We start from the raw sequence: 23234 nt of genomic DNA on the forward strand, positions 1-23234 counted from the left end.
TTCTTACCGGAGGGGGGAAACATGAATATGATTTGGTTTAATGCCATCATGTTTTTCTGTGGCCTCCTGGTTACTCTTGTGAGGCAGACTTATTGGGCCTGGAAGCTCTTGACCAAGATATCAAAATGGGGATGCTGGTTCGTGGGTCTGCTACTTTGGAGCTTGAATAAATGCTTTAATTCTTCTGCCTTCTATTTAGGGAATTCCTTGCATCCTGCAGTTCTGAACCATTCAGACATGTATATGATTCTCTTTGAAATCATAAATTCTACCTTCCTAATACAATTACCTCTTCTCAACCAAGCCCATTTTTGAGGAATAAAACTTCATTATTTAAGACTCCCCCTCCAAACATGTATTCCAACCGAGATTTTTGCCACTATAGACATCTCCCTCTGCCTTGAGCTGGTTGAGTTTCTTTGCATCTTTGTGGTCAAATCTTTGGCTCTCAGTATTGGCATGTAATGCATGTGTTTGCTTCCCCCCTTCCCCACCTTCTTTTGGCTTTCTTACTTCATCACATAATAATAAAACTCATGTTTAGACTAACTTTCTGAGTATTGCTTCCTATAAATGACCAAACTTGAATCTGTTCTTTAACCTGATCTCTGAGGCCAAATATAACAATGACTTTGCCCTGCATTAAAAGAGGGGTAGGTGGCAGAGATGAAATGATCAACCCCCTATATTGTGCCCCATTCATAATGTCACAGTTAATAGGTGGAAGATGGAAAGGAACCCATAAGAGTCTATGTAAGGAAAGGATTAATGAGCATCAGCCAAGCCACACTCTGTAGGCTGATTGCAACAAATGAGTGAACCGGGGTTTTTGAGGGCTATGTTAGTAGAGAGTGATTTGTCTGATTTTGCTATGCTGGAAAGGCTCTGGGTAAAGTCCTGGCAATAGATGGAGTCTTCTTCCTGAAGAACAAATGTGACATAAATGTGGAGAGGCTAGTTGGTCACAGCAACCCATGGAACAAAGAAAAATAGGAAATAGTTCTCACTTTAATGTGGACATATTTGGTTACTGCAATGACAACAGAATGGCAGAAAAGGGAATGAGGGGCTAAGAATCATATCACTTGTCTTTCAACTATGAATTTAGCCTTTTCTGCCTTGCATGTGAGATTGTCCACTAACCAAGTAGGTGTACTGTTGGAGAAATTGGATTGGATCAGTCTTGACATCCTCTCTGCAAATAAGGGCAGAAGACAGAAGGGAGTTGCAGATGAACTGAAAGATGGTTTAAAGGTTCTCCTTGGATAAACAGATGAAGGAGACAGTGGAGCTCATTTTATCTTACATCTAACAGCTACAAGAAACAGGTTTTCCTGGGATATTTACTAATCTCATATTGCAGTGCCAATTCAAGCATTTGTAAAAAAAAATAAACTGCCATGAAAAAATTGTAGTTTACATACCAACTTTTGTTAAAAGGGTGAAATGGAAAAACTAGATTAGGTTCTCCAAATTAAATCAGCATATATATCAGTACTTGAGGACTTTAATGCAAAGATGGACATGAGAGAACAGTTAAAAGTATGTTGAGAAATATTGATGAAGAAAATGCAATGAGAGAAACAAAAGACTTTTTGATTGTAAAGAAACTTCATGCCCGTGCATTATGAATGCTGTTGTCAATTCGGTGTGTTTCAACAAGCATCTTTGTATCTTGAACTGATATGAAGTTACTGTACTCCACCTTGAATCCTATTTTCTGCAAGAAGATTTTTCTGATTCCCCCTTAAGCTACTGTTTTTCCTCTGAGATTATCTCTAATTTGTCCTGTGTGCATATTGTCTGTAATAGCTATTTTCATGTTGTCTTGAAGGCCAGGGGCTGTTTTTGCTTATTTTATATATCCAGCCCTTATCACTGTGCCTGAAACATAGTAAGGGCTTAGTAAATGCTTGTTGACTTGTTCTCTTGATCTGTCGCTGCTTGTACTTTGCCAAATCCCAGTGCTGGATTATCCTCATAATTATTTCACTATCCAATGAACCTTTGATTCTTCCTAATTGGCTGTCACACACATTCACTCACTTTTCTTCTCTATCTTATTATTCAATTGCCCTCTATGTCTATTTTCTCTTTCTTTGCTCCCATCTTTGGTAATGAACCAGACCCTCTTCTTGCCAAAGCCAACCCTTCTACTTGTGACCTCGATGCTCTCTCTCCCATTTCCTCTGGAAACTATGTCTAATCATCAATCTTGCCATCTCTGCTGAGTTTTCTGCCTAGAAACATACCTAAGTTCCCTTTCTACTCCCTATCCCCTTCTTTAAAAATCTTCTCCATTATCTTGCCATTCCCTCAAATTCTTTCCTGTTTCTCCCCCTCTCTTTTGCACCCAAATGTCTAGAAAGATCAATTGCTCTCATTGCCCTCCTTTTTCTTACTTCTCACTCCCATCTAAACTAACTAAAGGCTGGTTTCCAATACCACTCATAATGGCTTCAAGTCTTCTCAAAGTTATCAACAATTTCTCAACTGCAAATCCACGGGATTTTTCTGAGTCCTTAACATAGTCTTTAACCTTAATTTGATTTCTCTGTACTTTTGGGCACTATCTACGACTTCCTCTTCCTGGTTACTGTCTTCTGCTTTCTGACCTTTTCCTCACAGTCTCCTTTCCTTTTCCCTCTCTGCTTCCTGTTTTAGCAGACTAGCTCCCACGGATTCAGTTACCTGTATTTTTAGCACTGTCCAACTTTGTTTTCCCCTATTTTTGTAAGCATATCATCATCCAAGTATGGACATATAACTCACTCCTTGCTCTCCTACACCCCAAGCTGCTACATCGTATTGATTTTCCCCTCCTTTCCCCCAAGATCATACTGTGGGTTTTGGAGTTGGGATTTGCATCCAGCCTCTTTCCACTATTCCACACTGCCTGAGGAAGAAGAGAGAAGGCAGAGCATCTTACCTGGGAGCAATGTCTAGGGGGTTAATGATGAATCCAGAGAAACACAGGGTGCTCATTGAACTAGACAGTATCAGAAGGACTATAGCAGTAGTGGCGTCAACATATGGGACAGCTACAGCAAATAAAGATGGGAAAAACATTCCTGGAAAGAAAAAGTACACAAAAAAGACATATATATGTTGTCTTCCTCATGAGAATGTAAGCTTTGAGGGCAGGGACTGGCTTTTTGCTTGTTTTTGTATTTTGAGTACATGGTACCTGTGCATAGTGAGTGCTTAATAAATGATTGTTTACTCAACAGATTCTTAAAATAAATGGCCAGAAATCTCTTGAAATATTGGAATATATGACACTGTCCTTACCCAGGAATGTGAAGAGTTTCCGAACTCTGATGAGTGTGAGAATCTTCTTGGACAGAAGGAAATCAGCGATGTAACTTCCTAGCATCATACTGACCCATGAAGTAATAAGAGGCAGTGCACTCAGAAACCCATTCTATGGAGGGGAAATTATGCATAATTGAGTAAAGTAGGCATGTGTTTCACTCATTCATTCATTCATTCATTCATTCATTCATCATTCATTCATTTGTTGCAGCAAGCTGCACTCTAGTCTAAACTGGTCACAGAGATGGGCTGCAAAGGTAGTAGACAAGATTTGTCTTTCGTTCAGCCAGTCTCTTTCTTAAGTGTCCATCGTCGTTTGTCTGATCATTTCTACCCCTGCTGTGTATCTTGTATCCATTCACTTCTCCCTACTCCCTACTTGCCACCACTGTAGTTCAAGCCCTAGTCTCCTCTCTCCTGGGTTACTGCCATGGAAACGAAAACCTAGAGAAATTGACACTTTTGCTCTGGAAACTGCCGCCCTGGATCCTTCCTGGTTTTCTTACCAAACAAGATTTTTTTTCTTACAAAACAATAATATTGTTTCCTAACAAATATTCAATGCACCATTTCTGTACCTTCTGGCTGGCTGTCTCCCTCATCCCTGAAACATGCTTTTCTTCACCTCATCTCTGCCTCTTGTTTCCTTCAAACCTCTGGTTATATGAAGCCTCCCTGATCCTCCATCTAATAGTCCCCTCCCTCCTAATTTCCCTAATTTTTTTGAATTTATTTTGTATATTCTTATTTATAAGTTGTCTTCTCCAATAGAATGTAAGTTGCTTGAGGGCAGGGACTGTTTCATTTTTGTCTTTGAATCCCCAGTTCCTAATCAGTGCCTGGAACATAGTAAGTGCTTGCTTAATTAAAAAGTCCATTAGATAAATGAACAGTAGGCAGGAATTATGAACTCACCTTTTGGAAGTTTAAATCAAGCATATTGTCTAGTAGTGTTGGCAGTGATGTTGTCAAGTTGCTCATTAACCAGTATCGACAAATGTTAGAGACTATAATGGCCCAAAATGCCAGTGACTTGACCATAGCTTTCAATGGCAAAGACCAACTAGTGGAATTGACCTAGAAGGAAAATCAAACTGTCAATACTTTGGTCAATCTGTCACAAACATTTTTATTTTCTAAGAAAATTGTTCTGATACCTTTGCTCTCCCTACTTTCCTCCAAACATCATTGTCCCTTCTTGACATGACTTTCCTGGTTCCATAGACTCCTGCCTTGTAGCAGAGAGAAGCAAAGCAAAGCACTTTGATACCATTTGCAGTCTTCACTATTTATTGTTCATTTGTTTCTTTATCTAGCTTTATCCTTAGAGCTCTGGAATCAAGACTGATCTTTGCACTAATTCCAACTCTCATTGTTTACATTATCATGGCCAGTGTGTACGTTGTTCTCTTTGCTTTTCTTTGCTCTGCACCAAGTGATAAGAAGTCTTCCCAAGGTTTTTTTTTTTAGAATTTTGCGTAGTTTCAAATACTTATGACAACAAAATATTCCATTTTGTTCATTTTTACAATTGTCTTGCCATTCTCCAATGAATAGGCAACTTGGTTTCTAGGCTTTTGTTATTATAAAAAAGTGGTGCTATGAATATTTCACTACTGAAGGCTTTCCTTCTACCTTTGATGTCTTGGGAATATATGCCCTGCTGAATAACACTAGTTCAATAGTTATGAATGTTTTCATCACTTTTTTTCCACATAATTCCAAATTATTTTCAAGAATAGTTGGGCCAATTCAGAGTTCAACCAATACATGGCATGTTTGTCTTTTTGCAGTCCCTCCAACATGTACTATTTTCATCCCTTATTTACTTAATGAATTTTATGGTTGTGAGGTCAAAATATTGTTAATTTGCCTTTCTCTGGTTATTAGTCATTTGGAGCATTTTCTTATAGCTTTTGGTGTGTTGACCACTTATGAGCAATTTGGGTGCAACTTAAGGAAGAGTCTTCAAAGCCATTCAATTCTGATTGCATGGTGTCATGGAAAGAACATTGAAGGTGGCTACAAGAAACTGGGGTTCAAGATAGCTCCATCCTTTACTAACTGTGTGACCTGAGGTAAGTCACTTTACCTCATTTGGCTATTGTCTTTTTTCAACTGTAAAATAGGGATAGTAATGTTTTGTTACTACCCTCATCAGTTGTAAGAATATGTATAAATTTATTTTGTAAAGCATTAAATACTATAGAAACACTATCATCTTTTTAAAATAATTTTTGTCAATATCTTTTATTTTTATTTTGCCTAAATTTCTCCCATATATCTCCTCTTCTTCCTTTCCAGAGAGCCCTCTTGTATAAAAAAAAGAACATTTTCAAAAAGAAAAATAGGAAGAAAAGGAGAAGAAATCCGTGAAATTGATCAATATATTGAAAAAGTCTGAAAATGCAATGTTCTACACCCATACACCTCTCATTTCTGCAAGGGTGTTGAGGGAGATGTCTTTTCAGTATCTTTTCTTTGGCCATATTTGGTTTTTTTAATTCTGCAACATTCATTTTTCTTTTCTTTTCACAAGATTAAAGCAGGTCTTATTTATTTGCTTCATTAGTAGCTTTCAATAAAATAGTTAGAAAAATAAAGACTGTATTAATGTATAGAATATTTAAAAGACTCCAAGGTTATAAAACCACAAGCATATTTTCAGTGGAAAATCATGCTATGGATGTCTCTAATATTAATTTTGTGCTCCCTTTAGATTAAGTGATATGTTAGAGGAAAAGAAAAGCCCATAAATTCATTCTTAGTTTTTTATTTGACAACTTTCTTTTCTATGTAGATACATTTCTCTTTCCCCCCATTGTTTACCGTGTTAGTTGTTATTTTTATTATGTGGTGTTCTATAAATTCTAACTCCATGACTCATATTCATTCATTGAAAGAGGTAGAGAAATGATAGGGACTAAAAAGAATAAAAAAAGACAACATTTATACAGAAACTTTTCATATGCTAAAACTTTGAAAAATATTATAGTAGCTCTTCACATCAGCTCTATATTTGACTTAGGCCGAATTCTCAGAATTTTGGAGGTCAGTGTGTTTAAGTCCAGAGCTTTCTCAGCTTTCTATAAATGAAAACCTTTTCTAATGTTCTCTAAGGAGAACCTTTTCATTGCTAGTTTTATTATTAGTGCCTCATATCTTACCTGAGTTACCCTTGGAAGTTAGCGGTGGTATGTTGAAATTTCAAGTCTCTGATACGGATCTTCACTCAAGTTTACTTTTTGATATTTCTCTTGACTCATATTTCAAACTTTCTATCCAGCTCTGATCTTTTCATCAGGAGTACTTGGTGTTTTTCAGTCATTCATTTGTGTCTAATTCTTTTTGACCACATAGACCATAGCACACCAGGCCCTTTTATCCTTCACTACCTCCCAAAGTCTATTCGGGCTCACATTTCTCGCTTTTATGACATTATTTATCCATCTTGTCCCCTGCCATCCCTCTTTCCTTCTGCCTACAATCCTTCCCAACATTAGAGTCCTTTCCAATGAGTCCTGTCTTCTCATTATATGGCTAAAATAGTTAAGCTTCAGCTTCAGTATTTGATTTTCCACAGAATAGACTGAACTAATTCCTTTAAGTATTGATCTCCTCCAGGATTATACTCAGTTTGGCTGAGTAAATTTTTCTTGGTAGTAAACTATGTCTTATGCTTCTGTTAGGTAGTTTCCCAAGCTCTTTGTTTCTTCATGGTGCTAAATCTTGGGTGATTCTGACTGTGACTCCTCAGAACTAAAATTATTTCTGGCTTTTTGTGGTATATTTTCTTTGACTTGGAAGCCCGGATTTTGGTTCAGATGTTCCTAGAAGTTTTCATTTTGGAGTTTCATTCAGGAGGTTACCATTGGATTCTTCATGTTTCCCTTTGCTCTTTGGTTCTAAGAAGTCTGGGCAATTTTCTTTTGAGAGAAATGGTTATTTCTCCCCTATATTAATGACCACTTATTAAATTAGGATTAAGGTTTTCCTTTCCTATTTCTTTATTCAGAAAACAGTGCCTTGCAGGCTATTCAGCCAGTCTCTAAAGAACATTGGTGATAGATGAGATTGACCAAATCCTCAGAATATTTGCTTATTGATCTTGGATGGATCTCCACCCAAATAGGAGACCTTACAAACAGAATCCAGTCAAGGTTAGATCTTGTCCTTAGGATATAAGGCCCTATCCTTGGAATCATCCTTTAGAATTTAGGGTAACTCAACTTATGAAGGGGAAAGCCAGCCAGAGTAGTTTGGGTAGCAATAGATTCTTCTGTCCAGATTGCTGGTGATAACTGAGCCTCATGATTGAGTCACATTCTCAGCAGGAGGAGCTGAAACTTTTTGCTCACCTCTTCATTAATATATCCACCTCTCACTGATTGTTAACCAATCAGAGTTGATTTCCACCCTCAAGTATGCCTTTTTTTCCAAAGGCATTTTAAGCATTCAGTATTCTTCAGGTGAAGTCTTTGGTTTCTGAGAGTGACACTGACCTAATTTTATTAATTATTTGTTAGTCATAGTTAATAAATTGATTATTAATTACACAGAAACTATGTCTCTTGGACTTTTCATTTGTCACACTTTTATGATTTCTCAAAATGAATGTCTAGGTTTGATTTTTGCTTATGGTATTCAGGTAGTCCAGAACTTCTTAAATTATGTCCCCTTTACTTGTTCTTTAGGTCATTTGTTTTTGCTATAAGATATTTCATGTATTTTCTAGTTTCTTGGTCTTTTGGCTTTGTTTTAATATTTCTTGTTGTCTCATGTAGTCATTATCTTCCATTTGGGGTCCATTTTAATTTTCAGTGACTTTGTTGCTCAGATAAACTTTTGTACCTCTTGTTCCAGGCTGTTAGTTATCTTTTCAACTTTCAGTTGTTTTGTGGTGGTTGTTATTTCCATTTCCATCATTGTATTCATGGTGTATATTGTTTTCTTGGCTCTGCTGACTTCTCTCTATTAGTTCATGTAGCTGTTTCCATGCTTCTTTGTACTCATCACACATGATTTCTTATAACTCTGTCATATTCCATTCCATTCACATGTCATGGTTTGTTTAGCTATTCCTCAATCAATGGACATTTCCTTTGTTTCCAGTTCTTTGCTACTACAAAAAGTAATTCTAGAAATGCTTTGGTGTATATACATCTTTTATTTTTATCATCATCTTCCTTGAGGTATATGACTAGTAGTGGAATTTCTGGGTCAAATGGTATTGACATTTTAGTCACTTTATTTGCATAATTCTAAATTTCTGGCCAAAACGGTCGTACTGATTCACAGCCGTACCAGCAATGCACCAACATGCTTATCTTTCCACAGCTCACTCAACTCTAACTATTCCCATCTTTTGTCATCTATGGCAATTTCTGGGTGTGAGGTCAAACTTCAGTATTGTTTTGATTTGTATTTTTTCATTATTAATAATTTAGAGGAGTCTTTACATTGCTATTAATAATTTGCAATTTGTCTTTTGAGTACCATTTGTTCATATCCTCGGACCACTTATCTATTGGGAAATTACTTTTGGTCTTTTATGTATTTGTTAGCTATTTATGTACCTTGGATCCCAAATCATTGTCTAAGAAATTTTATACAGACTTTTTCTTTTCCAAGCCAACTATCATTCTTTTTTTGTTTGTTTGTTTGTTTTTGTTTTATGGGGGGGGGGAAGGCAGGGCAATTGGGGTTACGACTTGCCCAAGGTCACACAGCTAGTAAGTATGTCAAGTATCTGAGGCCAAATTTGAACTCAGGTCCTCCTGACTCTAGGGCCTGGTGCTCTACTCACTATGCCACCTAGCTGCCCCCTGGGCTCAAAAGCACAACTCCTCTCCCTATCCCAGGGTGAAAAGTTCCAGTGGCTGGGGCCTGAGGCAGCCTCTCAGACCAACTAACCCCCAGGACTTGCCACTAGTTGTTTACATAGCTTTCTGGGTTGTTAAAATGGAACCTAGCCTGGAGGTGTTTACTCCTCACTGGGACCAAACCTAGTCCTGGGGTTTCTCTTCAGATCTTCTCAAACTGTCTGAGGAAAACCCCTGCTGTGCCCCCATTTTTCTTTGTCTCCACTCACATTTTGTTTCCCCTAAGGTGCTATTTTAACTCTTTTGTGGGGGAAAATTTTGAGAGCTTGGAATTTTCTGACCTACTCCGCCATCTCCCCAGAATCTTCTCACCCCACCTATCATTCTTAACACACCTGTACAGTGGTTGAAGAAATAAGGTATTCCTTTTCCTTGTCACTTATAAGTGGGTGACTTACGGGATCATCGTAAACCAAAGCAAACCATAAAATTGAGTAGACACAGCCAATGCCTCCTAAGGAAAAGAGGACCAAGTTAATACTTTTACAATTGTTTCTTATTTGATATGACTCTGTCCCAAGTTGGCGTGCTCCCCCCACCCCCATCTTGTAAAAGTCATCAAACACAGAATTCTACTCATTTCTTACTGAGCCAATATTGTCCTTTTAGGTTTTCATTTAACCCCAGCTTACTCAGCTTTCTAACTCACATCATTATTTTCCACTTAATCTAATTCTCTAAGTTTGTTTCCAGGAGCACCTGTAACCCTTGCCATATTGCTGACCTTGCCCTACAGAGCTTCAGTCTTTGATCTCCTCCCCTCCCCTCCCCTTTGTTCCCCTCCCTGAAGGTGCTGTGCCCAGAGGAAGGTATATTTTGATGGGATGTCTGAAGGCTGCCTCCTTAACTTTGGGTTATGATTTCTGGCTAGCTTTCTTTCTCAAATACCAAGCCTTAAACCCAATTCACTCTGGAGCTCATAGGTTGGACAATAGGTCCCTGCCCTCCTAGTACAGAGTGAATGTAAATACTAAATAGTAACTGTTTTTCTTTTGGCCAGGAACCATGAGGGTCTTCCCCTCCCAGTTTGATTTTTTCTTTCTTTCTTGAGTTTTTGATTAAAGGCACCATCCCTTGGTTAATTTCTTAAGAGGCCTATTCACTGAATGTTGGCATTATCTCACTCAAAGTGAAAACCTGAAAAGACCTTATTCTGAAAGGGCCAGGGTCTCCCAATGTATCCTGGGCCATCTCCAATCATCTTCATGAATATCAGACCACTGGACCCAGATGGCTCTGGAGGAGAATGTGAGGCTGGTGACCTTGCACAGCCCTCCTTCACTCAAATGAAAGTCAACTGCAAGTCACGTCATCATTTCCCTGATGTCATGGTCCTCTTCAAGAATGAAGGACAAACGCAACAACCTTTGATCTCTTCAACCACATCCTGTTTACACTCTTATACATACTGATGAAGGTAGAGAAAATAAATCATGGAACTGTGTTGACTAGTTACACTACAAATTTATATCACAAAGCATCAATAAATTTATGTTATATAACCTCAACTGGGACTTCCCTATGACAATGCAATTCTTTTACATTTCTCTAATTACCTACCTACTTAAACATCCTACTTAGCACATTAGCTCTTCCAAACTTTTTCATCCCTCCTCAAACCCATAACTCTCTGACTTCCCATCCTCTCATCTGAGAACCTTGCCTCATATTTTACTTAAAAATTGAAGCCATTCATTGAGAGCTCTCTTCTTTCAATCTCATTTCATATAACCCAGATACTTTCTGCCACTATCTCTTTCTTCACTTCTGTCTCACATGAGTAGCTTTTCTCCTTGCCAAGGCAAACCATTCTACATGCATAAGTAATTCCATTCCATCCTGTCCTCTCTAGCACACTGTTTCCCTATCATCCTTACTTTCTCACTTCAGTATCTCCCTGTCTACTGGCTACTTCCTTACTATCTACAAACATGCCCATGTCTCTCTATCCACATTTGAGAAGGCCATCTACATTAGATGCCTCAGCTGCTTTTCTTCTCACTCTCTTTTTAACACTCTACAATCTGGTTTCTGACTTAATCATTCAACTCAAACTACTTTCTCCAAAGTTACTTACTGGACAAATCTAATGACCTTTTGGGCAACTAAATGGTGCAGTGGACAGAGCAATGGGCTTGGAATTAGAAAAACTTAGCTTCATGAATTCAAATCCAGCCTCAGACATTTACTAGCTAGCTATGTGATCCTGGGCAAGTCACTTAATTCTGTTTGCCTCAGTTCTTCATTTATAAAATGAGCCAAAGAAGGAAATGGCAAACCACTCCAGAATCTTTGCCAAGAAAATCTTGAAATGAGGTCACAAAGAGTCAGACATGACTGAAATTACTGAACAAAAACAATGACCTTTTCACAATCCTCTTCCTTCTTGACTTTTGACTTGACAATGATGATCACCCTCCTTTCTTTAATATTCTTTTCTTCATAGGCTTTGGTAACACTACTTCCTTCTGTTTGTCCTCTTACCTATTTGACCACTCCTTCTCATTCTCTGTTGCTAGATCTTCATCTAGGTCACTCTTTTTAACCCTGGGCCCTATTCTTTTCTCCCTTTATACTGTTTTGCTTGTTGATCTCATTAGCTTCCATGGATGCTTATCATCTCTAGGCTGATGATTCTCAGATCTACTTATGTGGTCTTGATCTCTCTGCTGTCTTTCACTCTTGCATCTGCAACTGCCTATTGGACATCTTGAACTGTATGTCCTGCAGACATCTTAAACTCAACATATCTAAAACTGAACTCCTCATATTTCTCTTTTCTTCCTAATTTCTCTATTGCTGTGGAGAGTACCACCATCTTTCTAGTCTCCCAGGCTCAAGACCTAGTGTCATCCTTGACTCCTCACTCTGTCTTACCTTCCATATCCAATTTGTTACCACATTCTGACAATTTTACCTTTACTACATCTCTCTGGATGTTCTTGTCATTCATGAGAATGAACCCCAAAGACTGAAATAGTTTTAGAAAGAATTTTAATAGGCTGTTTGGCAAAGCAGAGAGCTAGAAGGTGTGAAACCCTTGTGAGTCTCTACAAGATTTATGTTTTATAAGGTTCAGATGAGAGTATCACCACAGGAACCTCTAGTATTCAGTTAAGCAATTTTGCAGAGAGGGCAGTTCCCAAGCAAGATCCATTGAGATGTATATCAATAAACATAAACATTTAAATTTAGGGAACCCAAAAGGCAAGCATTGGGTAGACCCAAAACAAGACCTGAGTGATACCTAAACATTTCCTGAAGCCATCCAGCTTTCCAGGAGTGTCTGAGTTTAGTCCATCTTCTACAGTAAGCTTTTGGGCTAGATAATTTCTAGCCCCTTAAGTTAGGTTCAAACAATATAATAATTAATGTTTCCTGAACAACATAATAGTTCCCTACATCCCTTTCTCTTCTGACACAGCTGCTAGTCTGATGCAAACCCTTATCCTCTTACACTTAGACTTGCAATAGCCTTCTGGTTGGTCATCCCCTCACAAATCCCTTCCCACTCCAGTTCATCTACCACTCAGCTGTTAAGTTGATCTTCCTAAAATGGAAGTCTGACTATGCCTTCCCCCTTTTCAATGAACTCTAGTAGTTCCATATCATTTCTGCGCTCAAATATAAAATCTGTTTGATTTTTAATGTCCTTCATAACCTGGTCCTCCCCTACTTTCTAGTCTTTTTACATCTTGTAACACTTCACCCCTTCTCTGTGCCTACCCCACCCTCATCCTCTGGGATCTGATGATACTGGCTCCTTTGCTGTTCCTTACACAAAACATTCCCTCTCCTATCCCTGGGCATTTCAGGTTGTCCCACATGCTTTGAATACTTTCCCTACTCATCACTGCTTTTTGTTGTCATTCAGCCATTTTTCAGTTGTGTCTGACTCTTTGTAACCCCATTTTGGGTTTTCTTGGCAAAGATACGAAAGTGGCTTGCTATTTACTTCTCCAGCTCATTTTACAGATGAGGAAACTGAGTCAAACAGGGTGAAGTGATTTGCCCAGAGTCACACAGCTAGTAAGTGTCTGAGGCCAGATTTGAACTCAGGAAGATGAGTCTTCCTGACTTCAGGCCTGGCATTCTATCCATTGCACCACATAGCTGCTTCTGCCTTTTAGCCCCAGGAATAATTCCACTTTCTCCAGGAAAGGCTTTAAATTCCTCTTGTGCCTTTCCCCTTGAGATTATTTCTAATTTATCCCATCAATAGTTTGTTTTTACATAGTTGTTTACATGTCTCCGCATTAGATTGTGAGTGACTTGAGACCAATGGTTATCTTTTGCCTTTCTTCATATTCCAAACATTTAGCACAGAGCCCGTCATATTGGGTGCTTAACAAATGTTTTTGCTTGACTGACTGAAACATGTTTGCAAAATAGGCAAGTCAAGAGTGCTTTTAACTTTTTTTTTAAATAATATTTTTAGAATGAGCCGGGCCAGAGCACCAGACAAAGAATGAAGGAACCCTAGTTATATTGATTCAGCCACTAAGTTACTATGTGGCCTTGAAAAGATTATTTCAGTTTTCTCTGGATTAGAGGTTTGAGTAAAATTCCTTCTTGTCTTTTCTAAACCTAATTATTTATGAACTTTTAATGGGGGATATTTCTAGATATCATAAGGGATGAAAATTTCTAGGAGTAAAACCTCGAAAATTGGAAACAGGTGGATTTGAGATGAAGTCACTTACCATATATGTAGAAGATACTTGGCCAGCCTGGGTACTCACAGAGGAATCCACCCCCAAAGACAGAAATGAAATTTCCCAATGTTGTACCTGAGTTGAATATACAGAGTAAGTTAGGAGTTAGGGCACTAGAAGTTAAAGTTTCTGTGGCTTGTAAACTATTGGAATTAAGGGGAGTGTAAATAACTCACATTTCCAATCTGCACAATATTTAAGGTTAAATAAGAAAGGGGGTCCCAAAGTGTTGTGTCTATAGCATTCTAAATTTGTGCATGAATTAGACTAGATGGCCGTTGATCTCCTCTCTAGCTCTTAAGTTCCTTAATTCCAGTTTATGTATGTTTCTATCTTGAAGAATTCTTGTTCTGGTTACACCAAGATGGAAGGGGGAAAGATAAAGAGGGATAGAAATGTAATACAACTGTTGTAATAGAGTCTTTACCAGAAAAACCAATGGTACTTAGTTGAGTACGTTCCAGTGGTGGAGCCCATTTTGGCCAAAATGCAGACAGAGCGCTGTAGTTCATCCCCTGAAATCAAGATGATAAGAAATTTTGGACTGTGAATGAAATTGAGGCATGATCTATTTTACTCGCCTACTTTGAAGGAATACTGGTACCTGAGCCAGGCCTTGTACTATCCTTACGATCAACAAGTAAAGCAGTCCATAGTCTGCTGCCAGTGGTACCAAGAGGTTGAGAACTGAGCTGGTAAGCAATGATAAACCAACTATTTTCTTTCCTCCAAAAACTCCAGCAAAATACCCACTTGGGATTGTAGTAATAACTGAGCCATAGAGAGTAGCACTGAGGAGGACACCCTGGATTTCTGGGCTCCAATCATATACTGGGACCTGCAAGATAAGGAAATAACTTTTTTAAATGGTTGCCTTATAGGAAAGTCAACAGTTCAGCTAGCATCCGATAGTATAGTTGTATGTGATATCCCAGGATTATAGATTGAGAATTCAAAGAGACTTCAAAGATTATCAAGCCCAACTTTCATTTTACAGATGAAGAAACTGAGGTTGAGAAGGGTGTGCCTAGGGTCACACCATAGATTCTACCCCTAGTATAGTGCCTGGCACACCCATAGCACTCACAGGTGAGTCTTTCACCTTATTTTTCCAGGAACCAGGCCTCCACATTACTCCCTGCAATCTTTTCACCATGCCCTCTAATACTCCTTCTCTTGCTTTCCAGTCTCCTTTAATATGGGTAATCTTCCCTTCAGCAGAATATCAACTCCTTGGGGATATAGACAGAAATTTTTGCTTACCTTTGTGTCCCCAATACTTCGTACAGTACCTGGTACATAATGTGACAAATAATGCCTGCTCTGTAATCTCCTCATCCTTCTGCTTACTACTTGTGTGGCTGGAATTAAATGACTTCACTTCCCTGGGTTTTGAGCTTTAAAATCTGTATTACAGATTTTCAGAGAGATTAGCAACCTCAGTGTCCATCTAGTTCAACCCACACCTGAAAAAGAATCTCCACATCTGTGCACAGGAGGATCTTGCTGCTTTTTTGTGTTTTGCGAAAGTCGTTGAGGAGCAGAATCTCACCCTGCTTTCAGACATCCTTTCCTTTCTGTTTTTGGAAATGTTGATTCTTTGGGTGGTTTTCCTTATTTTTTTTTTATTTTTTTAAAATTTATTTAATATATTTAGTTTTCAGCATTGATTTTCACGAAAGTTTGAATTACAAATTTTCTCCCCATTTCTACCCTCCTGCCCACTCCAAGATGGCGTATATTCTGGTTGCCCCATTCCCCAGTCAGCCCTCCTTTCTGTCACCCCACTCCCCTCAAATCCCCTTTTCCCTTCCTTTCTTCTAGGGAAAGATAAATTTCTACACCCCATTGCCTGTGTATCTTATTTCCTAGTTGCATGCAAAAGCTTTTTTGTTTGTTTGTTTTTGAGCATCTGTTTTTAAAACTTTGAGTTCCAAATTCTCTCCCCTCTTCCCTCCCCACCCACCCTCCCTAAGAAGGCAAGCAATTCAGCATAGGCCATATGGGTATCATTATGTAAAACCCTTCCGCAATACTCATGTTGTGAAAGACTAACTATATATTGTTCCTTCCTAACTTATCCCCCTTTATTGAATTTTCTCCCTTGACCCTGTCCCTTTTTGAAAGGGTTTGTTTTTGATTACCTCCTCCCCCTATCTGCCCTCCCTTCCATTGTCCCCCCTTTTTTATCTTCTTCTTCCTTCTTTCCTGTGGGATAAGATACCCAATTGAGTGTGTATGTATTCCCTCCTCAGGTCAAATCCGATGAGAGCAAGATTCATTCATTCCCCCTCACCTGCCTTCTCTTCCCTTCCTACAGAACCACTTTTTCTTGCTACTTTTATGCGAGATAATTTACCCCATTCTATCTCTCCCTTTCTCCCTCTCTCAATATATTCCTCTCTCATCCCTTAATTTGATTTTATTTTTTTAGATATCATCCCTTCATATTCAACTCACTCTGTGCCCTCTGTCTATATATATGTATATGTATATATATATATATGTATATATATATGTGTGTGTGTGTATATATGCACATAATACACATACATATATACATGCATACACATGCATATATATACATACCCATATATATATATACATGCACACACACATACATATATGCATATGTATATGCATATTCCCTTCAGCTACCCTAATACTGAGGTCTCATGAATCATACACATCATCTTTCCATGTTGGAATGTAAACAAAACAGTTCAATTTTAGTAAGTCCCTTATGATTTCTCTTTCTTGTTTATCTTTTCATGCTTCTCTTGATTCTTGTGTTTGAAAGACAAATTTTCTGTTTAGCTCTGGTCTTTTCACTGAGAAAGCTTGAAAGTCCTCTATTTTGTTGAAAATCCATATTTTACCTTGGAGCATGATACTCAGTTTTGCTGGGTAGGTGATTCTTGGTTTTAATCCTAGCTCCATTGACCTTGGGAATATCGTATTCCAAGCCCTTCGATCCCTTAAGGTAGAAGCTGCTAGATCCTGTGTTATTCTGATGGTATTTCCACAATACTGAAATTGTTTCTTTCTGGCTGCTTGCAGTATTTTCTCCTTGATCTGGGAGCTCTGTAATTTGGTGACAATATTCCTAGGAATTTTCTTTTGGGGATCTTTTTGAGGAAGTGATCTGTGGATTCTTTCAATTTCTATTTGACTCTCTGACTCTAGAATATCAGGGCAGTTCTCCTTGATAATTTCTTGACAGATGATATCTAGGCTCGCTTTTTGATCATGGCTTTCAGGTAGTCCAATAATTTTTAAATTATCTCTCCTAGATCTATTTTCCAGGTCAGTGGTTTTTCCAATGAGATATTTCACATTGTCTTCCATTTTTTCATTCCTTTGGTTCTGTTTTATAATATCTTGATTTCTCATCAAGTTACTAGCTTCCACTTGTTCCAATCTAGTTTTTAAGGTAGTATTTTCTTCAGTGGTCTTTTGGACCTCCTTTTCCATTTGGCTAATTCTGCTTTTCCAGGCATTCTTCTCCTCATTGGATTTTTGGAGTTCTTTTGCCATTTGAGTTAGTCTATTTTTTAAGTTGTTGTTTTCTTCAGTATTTTTTTCAGTATTTTTTTGGTTCTCCTTTAGCAAGTCATTGATTTGTTTTTCATGGTTTTCTTGCATCATTCTCATTTCTCTACCCAATTTTCCTCTACTTCTCTAACTTGCTTTTCCAAATCCTTTTTGAGCTCTTCCATGGCCTAAGACCAGTTCATGTTTTTCTTGCAGGCTTTTGATGTAGGCTTATTTGACTTTGCTGACTTCTTCTGTCTGTATGTTTTGGTCTTCTTTGCCACCAAAGAAAGATTCCAAACTCTGAGACTGAATATGAGTGTGTTTTCGCTGCCTGGCCATGTTCCCAGCCAACTTACTTGACTCTTGAGTTTTTCGTCATGGTATGACTGCTTGAAGAGTAGAGAGTACTTTGTTCCAAGCTTGAGGGGATGTGCTATTGTTTTCAGAGCTATTTCTATACAGCCAGCCCTGCTACACTGGCACTCCTCCTTCCCCAAGAACTGCCAACCTGGACCTGATGCAAATCTTAAGCAGACTCTGCACTCCTGCTCTGATCCGCCACTTAATTCCTCCCACCAGGTGTGCCTGTGGCCGGAAGCAACTGCCACTGTAGTTCTGTAGCTGCACCACCTCCACCGCCCCTGGGGCAGTAGCTGAACAGCTAACTCTTTCCACTCTGTTCCCACAGCTTTTCCCACTAACCTTCTCTGTTGTCTTTGGTGTTTGTGGGTTGAGAAGTCTGGTAACTGCCACAGCTCACTGATTCAGTGCGCTAGGGCTTGTTCCGCCTGGCTCCTGGTCTGGGTGTCCTGCCGCCACCCACGCTTACCTCTGCTCCCCTCCGCTCCCAGCTCCAGGCATGATAGACCTCACCCAGCGACCATCCAGGTTGTCCTGGGCTGGAGCCCTGCCTCCCTCTGCTATTTTGTGGGTTCTGCAGTTCTAAAATTTGTTCAGAGCCATTTTTTATAGGTTTTTGGAGGGACCTGGTAGAGAGCTCAAGCAAATCCCTGCTTTCCGGCTACCATCTTGACCCCCCACCCCACCCCCCACCCCGTGATTTTCCTTATACCAAGCCTAAGTTAGTCTCTTAGAAATTTCCATCTGCAGCTCCTAGGCTTTCTCTGTGCAGCTAAACAGAATAAGCCCAATCCTCCCTCCACGTGACATCACTTGAAACTTAAAACATTTGAAGACAGTTGTCATGCCATATTCCTCCTTCTCTTCTCCAGTCTTCTATTTCATTTATCTGATCCTCATATTACATGGACTGGAGGCCCTTTAACATTCTGTGTGCCCCACTCTGGATCATTTCAGTCAATCAACAAATATTTAGTAGATGTGACAGGTGTTGCACTGAGCAGTGTCCTTTCTAAATGAGGGGACTCACCAGGTCTGAACATATTCTAGATGAGATGTGACTAGGACAGAGGAAAGCAGAACTCTTACTGTGTCATTCTTAGAAACAATGCCACTCCTTTTATAGTCAAAGATGATGTTAGCTTTTTTGGCTACCACATCCTGTGGTTCACCATAAGGAACTTACTAAACACCCAAATTTTTTTCTGGAAAATTGTTACCTAACGTCAGCCTCTTCTTGGCCTTGTGAAGTTGAATTTTTGAATCCAAATGGAAGTTATGATGTTTACATTTATTAAGTTCCATCTTGGACTTCTGGGTGAGGTGGTGGAATTGGAATACTTCTTGTTCTCTATTACCACTTCCAGGTTCTCTTTGAGATGTATGCTATTCATATTTACCACCTAATCAAAATCCTGTTAGATATTGTCTAAATCCCCTAGGTTACTCTCCTTTTTTCTGCAGTGAGTTTGATACATGGCTTCCAAGCTTTCTTTCCTTCCTAACTTCTGCCTTCATATTAAGATTTCAACATACATATTGAACATATCAAACTCCTTAATCACTCAGTTCCTCAACCTATTCCCACTTCCCATGAGCTACTCCTTCATCCCACCTCAGCCACATACAAAGACGATCATGCCTATGATCCTGCATCAACAGCAGATGAACCATTTCCATGTTCAAGAATTATGAAATCCCCTTATCTGATCATAATGTATTGGCGTTTCACTTCTCCTTTTGCCTTCACTTACAAAACCCTGTGCTTCATCTGCACTGTGACCTCCAGATCACTTGACCCCTTAACTCTCAAACTGGCCATTTCCCTTGAAGTAGCCACTCCTCCCCACCAGCTCCCCAGATTTTGACTCTTCGGTGCCAAAATTCAATTCTTCGTTGTTCTTTTCCCTTGAATCTTTAAACCTTTAAGTCTTTATCATTTCACCATTATGCCCTTCTAAGCCTCAGCCTTGGTTCACTCTCACTGTTCACTTCTGTTGCTCCTACACATGTGCTACTGAATGAGGGTAGAGAAAATTATACAATTGTTCCAACTGGGTCCTCTACAAATTTATGTTACACAACTGTCCTCACTGCTGCTAGGCAATCCTATTGTAATTCCCTTATCAACTAACTCTCCCATTGTCCATAGATGATCTTCTAAACCTTTTCTTCTTTACAACTCCTATGGCTTACCCTACCCCTACCTTCTCCATGGAGGTACCTGCTTCATATTTTTTTTTAAAAAATTTATTTTTAGTTTTCAACATTCATTTCCACAAGATTTTGAGTTACAAATTTTCTCTTCATTTCTACCCTCCCCCACCCCAAGATGGCATGTATTCTGATTGTCCCTTTCTCCAGTCTGCCCTCCTCTCTATCATATCACTCCCCACCCCCCCATCCCCTTTGCCCTTACTTTCTTGTAGGGCAAGATAGGTTTCTATATCCCATTGCCTATATATCTTATTTCCCAGCTGCATGTAAAAATAATTTTTTAACATTTGTTTTTAGAAGTTTGAGTTCCAGATTCTCTCCCCTCTTCCCTCCCTATCCACCCTCCTTGAGAAGGCAAGCAATTCAATATAGGTAATATATGTATCATTATGCAAAACACTTCCATAAAAGTCATGTTGTGAAAGACTAACTATATTTCTGTCCATTCTATCCTGTCCCCCTTTATTCAGTTTCCCCCTTTGACCCTGTCCTTTTTCAAAAGTGTTTGTTTTTGACTACCTCCTCCCCCAATCTGTCCTCTCTTCTATCATCCTTCCCTCCTATCCCCTTTCCCTCTACTTTCCTGTAGGGTAAGATACCTGATTGAGTGTGTATGTTATTCCTTCCTTAAGCTAAATTTGATGAGAGTAAGGTTCACTCATTCCCTTTTACCCTCTCTTCCCTTCCATTATAACAGTTTTTTCTTGCCACTTTTATGTGAGATAATTTACTCCATTCTATCTCCCCCTTTCTCCTTCTCCCAATATATTCCTCCTTCACCTCTTAATTTTATTTTTTTAGATATCATCCCTTCATATTCAACTCACCCTGTGCCCCCTGTATATATTTCCTTCAACTATCCTAATACTGAGGAGAAAGGTCTCATGAGTTACAAGTTACAAATATCATCTTTCCATGTAGAAATGTAAGCAGTTCAACTTTATTAAGTCCCTTATAATTTCTGTTTCCTGTTTACCTTTTCATGCTTCTCTTCATTCTTGTATTTGACAGTCACATTTTCTATTCAGCTCTGGTCTTTTCATCGAGAATGCTTGAAAATCCTCTATTTCATTGAAAATTCATAATTTGCCCTGAAGTATTAGACTCAGTTTTGCTGGGTAGGTGATTCTTGGTTTTAATCCTAGCTCCTTTGACCTCCGGAATATCATATTCCAAGCCCCTTGATCCCATAATGTAGAGGCTGCTAGACCTTCTGTTATCCTGATTGTGTTTCTACAATACTTGAATTGTTTCTTTCTGGCTGCTTGCAATATTTTCTCTTTGACCTGGGAACTCTGGGAATTTGACTATAATATTCCTAGGAGTTTTCTTTTCGGGATCTTTTTCAAGAGGCAATTGGTGGATTCTTTCAATATCTATTTTACCCTCTGGTTCTAGAATATCAGAGCAGTTTCCCTTGATAACTTCTTCTAAGATGATGTCTAGACTCTTTTTTTGATCATGGCTTTCAGATAGTCCAAATATTTTAAAATTATCTTTCCTGAATCTATTATCCAGGCCATTGGTTTTTCCAATGAAATATTTCACATTGTCTTCCATTTTTTTCATTCTTTTGCTTCTGTTTTATAATTTCCTGATTTCTCATAAAGTCACTAGCTTCCACTTGCTCCATTCTAATTTTTAAGGCATTATTTTCTTCAGTGACCTTTTGGATCTCCTTTTCCATTTAGCTAAATCTCCTTTTCAAGGCATTCTTCTCCTCATTGGCTTTTTGAACCTTTTTTGCCATTTGGGTTAATCTATTTTTTAAGGTGTTATTTTCCTCAGTATTTTTGGGGGTCTCCTGTTGACACATTTTCACAATTTTCTTGCATCACTCTTATTTCTTTTCCCAATTTTTCCTCTACTTGTCTTATTTGATTTTCCAAATCCTTTTTGAGCTCTTCCATGGCCTGAGACTAATTCATATTTTTCCTGGAGGATTTTGATATAGAATCTTTGACTTTGTTGACTTCTTCTGGCTGTTTGTTTTGATCGTCTTTGTCACCAACGTAAGATTCTATAGTCTGAGGTTTTTTTATGCTGTCTGTTCATTTTCCCAGCCAATTACTTTACTTTGGAGCTCTTTGTCTATATATGACTGCTTCCAGAGCTGTCCCAAGCTTCATGGATTTTGTGCTGCTGTTTTCAGAGCTACTTCTATTCTGAGGTGGTATGATACTCCTCTCCTGGCCTGTGGTCTGGTCTGCGAGTGCAAGCACTCCTTTCTGCCTTGCAGCTACCAGAAGGACTCCTTCACAGCCACCATAAGCTCTGACACAGCAGTGCTCCTCCTCCCCCAAGGACCTGCAACCAGGACTGCGATCCAGATCCAAGCCAAGGCAAAGCAAGAGAATCCTGCCTCAGTACCAGCAAAGAGATCCCTGCACTCCCACTCTGATTAGCCACTAGACATCTAGAACTGGATGCCCAGTAGAAATCTTAATCTCAACCTGTCCAAAACCAAACACTATCTTACCCCCTTACCCACCCCCTCTCCACATTCTCTATTAGTGTAGAAGGCAGCACCATCCTGCCAGTCCCTGGGGCTTTTGGACTTGTCACTCCCATATGCAAGCTGTTACCAAGGCCTGTCAATTTCACTTTTGAAGCATCTCTAATGTTTTCCCCTTTCTCTCCTCTGACACTGCACCCGTTCTGGTGAAGACCATCATCATTGTTGTTATTATTCAGTTGTGTCTGACTCTTTGTGACTCCATTTGGAGTTTTCTTGGCAAAGATACTGGAATTGTTAGCCATTTCCTTTTCCAACTCATTTTGCAGATGAGGAACTGAGACAAACATGACTTACCCAGGGTCACACAGGTAGTAACTGAGGCCATATTTGAACACACGAAAATGAGTCTTTCTGACTCCAGGCCCAGTGCTCTACTCAGTGTACCACCTAGCTACCCACAGACCCTCATCACCTCATACAATAGCTGCTGGTGGGTCTGCCTACCACAAGCCTCTCTTCACTGTAATCTATTTTCCATTCAGCCATCAAAGTGATTTCCCTAAATTGCAAGTTCAGTCATGTCACTCCCCTATTCAATAAACTTCAGTGGCTCTCTATTGCATCCAGGATCAAATACAAAATACTCTGTCTGGCATTCAAAGCCCTTCATAACTTAACTGGCTGCTACCCTTCCAGTCTTCTTAGACCTTCCTCCCCAACAACTACTCTTTAATTCAGTGACTCTGGCTT

At 39.1% G+C, this 23234-nt stretch overlaps 1 protein-coding gene across 1 annotated transcript in view; it reads right to left on the reverse strand.

Annotated features, from left to right (window-relative positions):
- Positions 1–23234, reverse strand: part of LOC118836912 (sodium-dependent phosphate transport protein 3-like) — a 53996-nt gene that overhangs the window by 10592 nt on the left and 20170 nt on the right. The window contains exons 4-10 of the mRNA XM_036744015.1: positions 14517–14750; positions 14340–14427; positions 13901–13987; positions 9533–9651; positions 4231–4392; positions 3292–3424; positions 2930–3071 (exon numbers count right to left, since the gene is read on the reverse strand). Coding sequence (XP_036599910.1) covers positions 2930–3071; positions 3292–3424; positions 4231–4392; positions 9533–9651; positions 13901–13987; positions 14340–14427; positions 14517–14750 — 965 coding nt within the window. The remainder of the gene's footprint in view (positions 1–2929; positions 3072–3291; positions 3425–4230; positions 4393–9532; positions 9652–13900; positions 13988–14339; positions 14428–14516; positions 14751–23234) is intronic.

This window comes from Trichosurus vulpecula, chromosome 2 (genome assembly GCF_011100635.1).
Source record: "Trichosurus vulpecula isolate mTriVul1 chromosome 2, mTriVul1.pri, whole genome shotgun sequence".
Taxonomy (NCBI): Eukaryota; Metazoa; Chordata; class Mammalia; order Diprotodontia; family Phalangeridae; genus Trichosurus; species Trichosurus vulpecula.